This window comes from Mobula birostris, chromosome 28 (assembly GCF_030028105.1).
Source record: "Mobula birostris isolate sMobBir1 chromosome 28, sMobBir1.hap1, whole genome shotgun sequence".
Lineage (NCBI taxonomy): Eukaryota > Metazoa > Chordata > Chondrichthyes > Myliobatiformes > Myliobatidae > Mobula > Mobula birostris.
The window spans coordinates 26050429-26059668 of record NC_092397.1 but is presented as its reverse complement, the minus strand read 5'-3'; the positions used below and the strand labels follow the sequence as shown (position 1 = coordinate 26059668).

At 47.0% G+C, this 9240-nt stretch overlaps 3 protein-coding genes across 3 annotated transcripts; 1 reads left to right on the top strand and 2 right to left on the bottom strand.

The window, feature by feature from the left end:
- The first annotated feature begins 3727 nt into the window (after positions 1–3727).
- Positions 3728–4351, top strand: LOC140189184 (histone H1-like). The gene has a single exon (XM_072245877.1). The coding sequence runs from the start codon at positions 3728–3730 to the stop codon at positions 4349–4351; it is 624 nt and encodes a 207-aa protein (XP_072101978.1).
- A 1024-nt stretch (positions 4352–5375) lies between these two features.
- On the bottom strand, positions 5376–5786 carry LOC140189053 (histone H3). Its single transcript, XM_072245755.1, has one exon. It carries the CDS (start codon positions 5784–5786, stop codon positions 5376–5378), a length of 411 nt encoding a protein of 136 aa, XP_072101856.1.
- A 388-nt stretch (positions 5787–6174) lies between these two features.
- Positions 6175–6859, bottom strand: LOC140189237 (histone H4). Its single transcript, XM_072245922.1, has one exon. The coding sequence runs from the start codon at positions 6779–6781 to the stop codon at positions 6470–6472; it is 312 nt and encodes a 103-aa protein (XP_072102023.1). The 5' UTR covers positions 6782–6859; the 3' UTR covers positions 6175–6469.
- Positions 6860–9240: the final 2381 nt, after the last annotated feature.

The following is a 9240-nucleotide window of genomic DNA, read 5'->3' as shown; positions in this document are numbered from 1 at the left end:
GAACATGAGAGGGCATACAATAACACAAAAATTAATGGATTAGGAAACTTAAGAAAACAACAGAAGACAACTACAATAGCAACCTGGAGAGAACAGATGAATTGCGAAAGTAAGCTGGGAAATGATATAAAAGAAGATACTAAAAGTTTTATTTTTCAGACATGAAAAGAGTAAAAGAGGCAAGAATGGATCAGGTATCATGTTTCCCATTCTCATCTTCGGGCTCACACCCCTCCCTGATCCTCTTTTTACACTGTTTAGTTTAATGTATAGTTCTTATTTTAACTGTTTTTTTTAATAAATTGCAGTGTACTGCTGTAGCAAGACAACAAAGTTCATGACATATATTCGTATTAATAAACTTGATTTTGATTCTGATAATAACCACATTCACTGATCACGGCCAGTGTACAAAAGGCATGTGAATATGTTGGGATAACTTCACTCAACTTTACTCATCCCAACATTGAACTGTTCCCACTATCTATGGAATTGCTTTCACTGACTTTTCATCTCATGTTCTCGATGTTTATTCCTTATTAAGTTATTATTGTTATTTCTGATTTTTTTCCTTTGGTGTTTGCACAGTTTGTTGTCATTTGCACATTGGTTGATTGTCCATCTCGTTGAGTGCAGTCTTTCATTGATTCTGTTAGTTTCTTGGATTGACTGACTATGCCCACAGGAAAACAAATGTCAGGTTTGTACATGGTGACATATATGTTCAGTATTTTGATAAAACATTTACTTTGGAATTTGAACTTCGAACTTCAAGGTGCCATACCTGCATTTCTAAGAGTCAAGTTTGCAGAGACAACAAAGAGCTCAGAAAATTGCTCATTTCTTCAAATGGTTTATAAGTACATGTCTTTAAATGGAAATTACAGGCTGCAGTTTGCAGTGATAGTAGTTCAGAAGAAGTGTATCTACATGTTTTGTGAGCTGCCCTCACGATGTCACCGTGTATCGCCAGCACCACCTTGCCTGATGAACAATACAGGCATCCAAGAGTCTCCCAGATAGGTACGTGGATGTGTAGAGAATGGAGGGCCATACAATGCATTAGGTGGGGGATAAATCCTCCGGACCTGAGCAATTACTTCACAGGAGGTAGAAACCACTGATGAAAGTCCTGGAGAATGGAAAGAGGCGAATGTTTTTCCATTATTTGCAAGGACAAGCCGGGAACTACATGCAGGTCAGTCTGACATCAGTAGTGGGGAAGCTACTGGGGAGGATTCTGAGTCACGATGTACCAGCATTTGAATAGCGAATTAGGTGTCATAAGGGCTTTGTGCACAGGGAGTTGTGGTTGGAGAATCTCTGAGTTTTTGAAGATGCAGGAGGGTAAAAAGGTAGATGTGATATTATATGGACCTTGGAGAAAGTGTCACATGGCAGCCTGGTCTGGAAGGTTAGGCCCCACTGTATCCAGGGTGAGCGAGTCAGCTGGATTCAAAGTTGTCTTGGTGGTAGGAAGCAGAGGGTTGTGCTTGAAGGTTGTTTCACAGAATGGAGGCTGGTGATTAGCGGTGAGCCGCAGGGGCCAGAGTTTGGAGCCTCGGCATTTGTTATTTGTATATTTGATTTACATATGATCAGCAAATGTTCTTGATAGCGAAGAAGATTGTCGCAGATTACAGGGGGACCGTGATCATTTCGGGAAGAGGGCCACAGCGTGGCAAATGTACTTCAATACAGTTAAGTGTGAGGCGGTGCATATTGGAAAGTCAAACCAGTGTAGAACTTATAACCATATAACAATTACAGCACAGAAACAGGCCATCTCCGTCCTTCTAGTCTGTGCCAAACTCTTACTCTCACCCTGTCCCACCAACCTGCACTCAGCCCATAACCCTCCATTCCTTTCCTGTCCATATAGCTATTGAATTTAACATTAAATGACAACATCGAACCTGCCTCAACCACTTTTGCTGGAAGCTCACTCCACAGAGCTACCACTCTCTGAGTAAACAAGTTCCCCGTCATGTTACCCCTAAACTTTTGCCCTTTAACTCTCAACTCATGTCCTCTTGTTTGAATCTCTCCCACTGTCAATGGAAAAGGCCTATCCACATCAACTCTATCTATCCCCCTCATAATTTTAAATACCTCTATCAAGTCCCCCCTCAACCTTCTACGCTCCAAAGAATAAAGACCCAACTTGTTCAACCTTTCTCTGTAACTTAGGAGATGAAACCCAGGTAACATTCTAGTAAATCTTCTCTGTACTCTCTCAATTTTTTTGACATCTTTCCTATAATTCGGTGACCAGAACTGTACACAATACTCTAAATTTGGCCTTACCAATGCCTTGTACAATTACAACATTATATACCAACTCCTATACTCAATGCTCTGATTTATAAAGGCCAGCATACCAAAAGCTTTCTTCACCACCCTATCAACATGAGATTCCACCTTCAGGGAACTATGCACCATTATTTCTCGATCCCTCTGTTCTACTGCATTCTTCAATGCTCTACTATTTACCATGTATGTCATATTTTGATTAGTCCAAACAAAATATAGCACCTCACATTTATGAACATTAAACTCCATCTGCGTTCTTTCAGCCCACTCTTCTAACTGGCCTAAATCAACTTACACTGTGAACGATAGGTCATTAGGGAGTGGAATGGACTGGAGAGATTTAGGGGTAAAGTGCACACACGGGTCATTGAAAGAGATATCACTGGTAGACAGGGTGATGCAGAACGTAACATGCTGGTCTTCATTAGTCAGGGGATTGAGTATATCAGTTCGGACATTATGATAGAGTTGTGTAAGTGACCGGAGGCCACACTTGCTGATTTGTGTACAGCTCTCGTCACCGTTATAGGAAACGGGGTTAAACTGGGGAGAGTGCAGAAAAGATTTCCAATGATGTTTCCCGAACCTGAGGTTCTCAGTTACACAGAGAATTTGGCCAGACAATGTCCTTTGTCCTCTATTCCTTGGGATCAGAATCAGATTTATCAGTGTTATATGACATGGAAACTGTCGTTTAATTTTGATGGCCAAAATGCTGGAGGAACCCAGCAAGTCAGGCCACATTTAGCACCAGAGTCCTGACGAAGGGTCCCGGCCCGAAACGTCGACTGTACCTCTTCCTATAGATGCTGCCTGGCCTGCTGCGTTCACCAGCATTTTCTGTGTGTGTTGCTGGGAGCATTATGTCAGAGAGAGTGTGTAAAAGGGGCGGGCGGTTTAGACTACTGTTGCTGTGTTTGTGAGTCCGAACATATCGTAGGATTTCCCAGCGCCTGATAAACAAAATGAAAAAAAATTCTCTGTTACGGAATCGCCTCACTCTCCCACTCAGTCCCGAAGCTGGAATAAACCGCAAAGTTTTCGTTACTTTTAGTATTACAGTCCAAAAGCAGAGAACAGGTCACTGATCGGGAGAGAGATCGCGGGCAGCGCAATAATGAAACGGGTTAAAATAGAAAGAGCTGCCTTTAATCTTGAATAAACTTTATTTCCAGCGAACTTTGCGGCCTCAGTGACGGACAGGGGCCAGTCCGAGTCTCCGGAATGTCCGATTTTAATTGGAATCGGAGAGTTTTTGAGGAGAGAGAAACACAGAAAAATGAAGTCTCCGGGATCTGACAGGAGGATGTCTCCGCCCCGTCCGCTCGCTGCCTTTAAATTGCTCTGTGCCGCCGCCTTTCGCTTCATTTCTCATTCAGTCTGATTGTGAGAAGGATTTTCCAGAGTTGCCGACATGACCGAGACAGCACCCGCCGAAACGGCTCCTCCAGCCGCAAAGAAGATTCCCAAGAAGAAGGCGGCTGCCCGGTGTAAACCAGCCGGTCCCAAGCTGGGCGAACAAATCGATAAGATTGTGGCGGATTGTCGCGATAGGAAGGGGATGTCCGCTGTGGCCATCATGAAGGCTTTGACCAGCAGTGGTGTCGATGTGGGGAAACGTCGCGCCCAGATCAGGATGTGCATCAGGAAGAGAGTGGAAAGCGGCTCCTTGGTTCAGACCAAGGGCGCGGGTCTTTCGGGATCCTTTAAATCCAGTCAAGGAAAAAGTGCCGTGAAAACAGTGAAGAAAGCGAACAAGCCATCGGTAAAGAAATCTTCCAGCAGGAAGTCTGGCGCCAAGAAACCAGCGGCTAAGCAAGCGGCAGCGAAGAAACCAGCAGCCAAGAAAGCGGCAGCGAAGAAACCAGCAGCCAAGAAAGCGGCAGCGAAGAAACCAGCGGCCAAGAAAGCGGCAGCGAAGAAACCTGCGGCCAAGAAAGCGGCAGCGAAGAAACCTGCGGCCAAGAAAGTCTCAGTGAAGAAATCAGCGGCCAAGAAAGCGGCGCCGAAGCCCAAGAAGACAGCAGTCAAAAAGTAAATGGAGAATACACCATTTGTGTGTGTTTGAACCCAACGGCTCTTCTCAGAGCCACCCACATCTCAGAAAAGAGCTGATCATAAATATTGTGATTCCCGCTGCGGGTCCGACTTAGTTTTCCGGGGGAACTTCTCCCATAAAACCCGATATTCCCGGTACTTCGCTGACATTCGGTGCCGCCGTGACGTCCCAGATTTGAAGTGAAACACTGAGTTTCACTCAGGGTGTGTGTGTGTGTGTGTGTGTGTGTGTGTGTGTGAGAGAGAGAGAGAGAGAGAGATTGAGATTGTGAGACATGTGATGTAGGTGTAAACCCAGTCCCTTCTCCCATGCCGGGAGAGAGTGACTGAGACACTGACTCCAGCGGAGATTACGCGCCTCACACCCCAAAGCCCGATTCTGCTGAGTTGATTGGGAACTGCTGAAACCCATGTGAGAGGGGAGGGGGCGTCTTGAGAGGGCTCTGTCTCTGGGGATGGACTGCAGGGGGAAGATATATGATAAACTATCCCGTGACATTGCCGACTGACCTTCATTCAGTTACCAGCCACAAAACTACATAAGATTATTCACACAAAACACCAACATCAAATATGTACAAGAGAGGGAAAGCAAATTAAAAAAAAAACAATAACCACTATTGCCTGGGATCACCGCTCTCGGAAATCCCCCTCTGTTCCCAGCGCGACCACATGCTCCCACTGCAAGGACAGCCGGACATGTCCAAAGCAAACGAAACGGTAACAGCCGCAGCAGCTGTACATGCCAGGTTTGTGGGAGAAATGAAGGGCCAGGTGAGACCCTGACGGGGAGGGAGCGCGTTCATCTCCTTTCCCTCGCTGAATCAACCTGACGGCACAGAACAGCTGATGATCGCGGTCAGTTAGTGCAAAACCAAATAACCCCATCAGGAGGGCAGATCGCCACTACAATAATACAATGATCAGCAAGCGACAGCCCTTTCCTTTGCTGTGGTAGTGGCTCTTAAAAGAGCCTTTTCTTGTGCTGGGTGTGGAGGCTGGGTTTAGGCGCGCTCCCCGCGAATGCGGCGGGCCAACTGGATGTCCTTGGGCATGATGGTGACTCGCTTGGCGTGGATGGCGCACAGGTTAGTGTCCTCAAACAGCCCGACCAGGTAAGCCTCGCTAGCCTCCTGCAGGGCCATGACGGCCGAGCTCTGGAAGCGCAGATCGGTTTTGAAGTCCTGAGCGATCTCCCGCACCAGGCGCTGGAAGGGAAGTTTGCGGATGAGCAGCTCGGTGGATTTCTGGTAGCGCCGGATCTCCCGCAGAGCCACGGTGCCAGGCCGATAGCGATGAGGCTTCTTCACTCCGCCGGTGGCTGGAGCGCTCTTCCGCGCCGCTTTGGTTGCTAACTGTTTACGAGGAGCTTTCCCTCCGGTCGATTTACGCGCTGTCTGCTTGGTGCGGGCCATTCTCCTTCAGAACCGACAACACAGGCTGATATACAGGAACAATATAGACGGAACGGGTTCAGGGACGTGACTATATAATGTTTGAGAAGGACTGTCCCATCGCCTCTGATTGGCTCGTCATCAGGTGTCTATTAAAGGATCTAGTTTCTGCGATTGGTTGACTCATTTCATGCAGGCTGAAGGCGAATAACAATTAAGGGCCAAATGAGAAACTCTTAACTGGCGGTCGGAGGTCATCCAATCAGAATGCAATGTGATTAGCGCGGGATACAGTTCAAATCGCCCGCCAATTTCAGAGCAGCCAGCAACTGCCTGATTATTTTTATTTGCAATTAATTCTATCACGGATTATACAATTTCACTTTTATTTAATATCTAAATCCCTCAGTTAAGATTTAAATGCATAATTACGGAATCGTTTCTCTAAACGAGTGAACTTATTTCTGTCCGAGACGGATAAAAGGATTAAGATCGACCTTAATGAATTAAGAGATTTTATTGTAATCACGGACTGGAAAGGCAGGTTCGCAGGTTGATTTCAAGCGGAACCGATTAATCTGTTGCAAATGTAACTCAGGTGAATGTATCGATAAAAAATAATCAAAATTTTGTGTGTGGATACGGCTCCGTCCGTGAGGCGGTGGGTGGTGTTTGTTTCGTGCTCGGGAGGAAGTGGGAGTTTTTCAGCCGCCGAAGCCATAGAGAGTGCGGCCCTGGCGTTTCAGAGCGTACACCACATCCATGGCAGTCACCGTCTTGCGTTTGGCGTGTTCAGTGTAGGTGACCGCATCCCGGATCACATTCTCCAAGAAAACCTTCAGCACCCCGCGGGTCTCCTCGTAGATCAGACCCGAGATCCGCTTGACGCCGCCACGGCGAGCCAGACGGCGGATGGCCGGTTTGGTGATGCCCTGGATGTTATCACGGAGCACTTTACGGTGCCGCTTGGCTCCGCCTTTGCCCAGTCCTTTGCCTCCTTTCCCTCTGCCAGACATGATGCTGCTTCACTCAGGTCGCTGCTCACTGACAAACTGGCTGCTGCTGTCTCCTTTTATACACAGCGCCCCGACCTGCCCGAGAAACGCGCAGAGAGACAGAGGCGGGGAGGGGAGGAGACAGAGTCAGAGTGACGGACAGAGCCGAGAGCGGCCTCTCATCGTCCAGCCCCGCCTTCACTTTACCACAACCGCCAATTTCCAACGATTCATCCGACACAAAGCGCTCCAGCGAAAAACAAAACTCCCTCACACACCACGTACATACTGAACGGTTTCTGGGTTTTTGCTGATTCTCCTGCTTTAAATTATAGGAAGTGCTTTTCCATTCTACAAATCCCCGAGGACCTCGGTCTGTCCCTCCCGGCTCCATGACCAGTGCGAGCGCCCTCACACACAGCAGTTGGTGGGCGAGGGTGCAGTCACTTCCAGTGATGAGAGGATTGATTCATTAGAACATTTGTTCCACTGAGTCCCCAGGGAAATGAAAGACCGGTCACATACAGGAACAGGATACATAACCAGATATATAGACCGCGCTTCTGGCGCCTTCGAAAGCCCAGGTAAAGGTGTGGCTGAGGAGCTGGTGTGAGGTGGGTGGGGGCTTCAGGTACAAGGATCATTGGACTCTCGAAATGAAGGGGAGACGGGTCCAAGGTGGAGGGGAGACAATATGTTTACGGGGAGATTCCCTCCAGCTGCACGGAAGGGTTTAAACGAGCAGGAACATACAATAGACAATAGGTGCAGGAGTAGGCCATTCGACCCGTCGAGCCAGCACCGCCATTCACTGTGATCATGGCTGATCATCCACAATCAGTATCCAGTTCCTGCCTTACCCCCATAACCTTTGATTCCGCTATTGTTAAGAACTCTATCCATCTCTTTCTTGAAAGCATCCAGAGACTTGGCCTCCACAGCCTTCTGGGGCAGGCATTCCATATATCCACCACTCAACTCCGGTCTAAATGGCCTACCCCTTATTCTTAAACTGTGGCCTCTGGTTCTGGACTCACCCATCAGCAGGAACATGCTTCCTGCCTCCAGCGTGTCCAATCCCTTAATAATCTTATATGTTTCAATAAGATCCCCTTTCAGCGTTCTAAATTCCAGAGTATACAAGCCCAGACGCTCCAATCTTTCAACATCGCCATCCCGAGAATTAACCTTGTGAACCTACGCTGCACTCCCTCAATAGCAAGAATGTCCTTCCTCAAATTTGGAGACCAAATCTGCACACAGTATTCCAGGTGTGGTCTCACCAGGACCCTGTACAATTGCAGAAGGACCTCTTTGCTCTTATACTCAATTCCCCTTGTTATGAAGGCCAGCATGCCATTAGCTTTCTTCACTGCCTGCTGTACTTGCATGCTTGCTTTCAGTGACTGATGTACAAGAACACCTCGATCTCGTTGTACTTCCCCTTTTCCTAACTTGACTCCATTTAGATAATAATCTGCCTTCCTGTTCTTACCACCAAAGTGGATAACCTCACATTTATCCACATTAAACTGCATCTGCCATGCATCTGCCCACTCAACCAGCCTGTCCAAGTCACCCTGCATTCTCATAACATCCTCCTCACATTTCACACTGCCACCCAGCTTTGTGTCATCGGCAAATTTGCTAATGTTACTTATAATTCCCTCATCTAAATCATTAATATATATTGTAAACAGCTGCGGTCCCATCACTGAACCCTGCGGTAACCCACTGGTCACTGCCTGTCATTCCGAAAGGGACCCGTTAATCGCCACTCTTTGTTTTCTGTCAGCCAGCCAATTTTCAATCCATGTCAGTACTCTGCCCCCAATGCCACATGCCCTAATTTTGCCCACTAATCTCCTTTGTGGGACTTTATGAAAGGCTTTCTGAAAGTCCAGGTACACTGCATCCACTGGATCTCCCTTGTCCATTTTCATAGATACATCCTCAAAAAATTCCAGAAGATTAGTCACACACGATTTCCCCTTTGTATGTCCATGCTGACTCGGACCGATCCTGTTACTGCTATCCAGATGTGTCGTAATTTCATCTTTTATAATTGACTCCAGCATCTTTCCCACCACAGACGTCAGGCTAACTGGTCTATAATTCCCTGTTTTCTCTCTTCTTCCCTTCTTGAAGATAGGGACAACATTAGCCACCCTCCAATCCACAGGAACTGATCCTGAATCTATAGAACATTGGAAAATGATTACCAATGCATCCACGATTTCTAAAGCCACCTCCTTCAGTACCCTGGGATGCAGACCATCAGGTCCCGGGGACTTATCAGCCTTCAGACCCAACAGTCTATCCAACAATATTTCCTGCCTGATATAAATTTCCTTCATTTCATCCACTACCCTAGGTCCTTTGGCCACTATTATATCTGGGAGATTGTTTGTGTCTTCTCCAGTGAAGACAGATCCAAAGTACCTGTTCAACTCGTCTGCCATTTCCTTGTTCCCCATAAT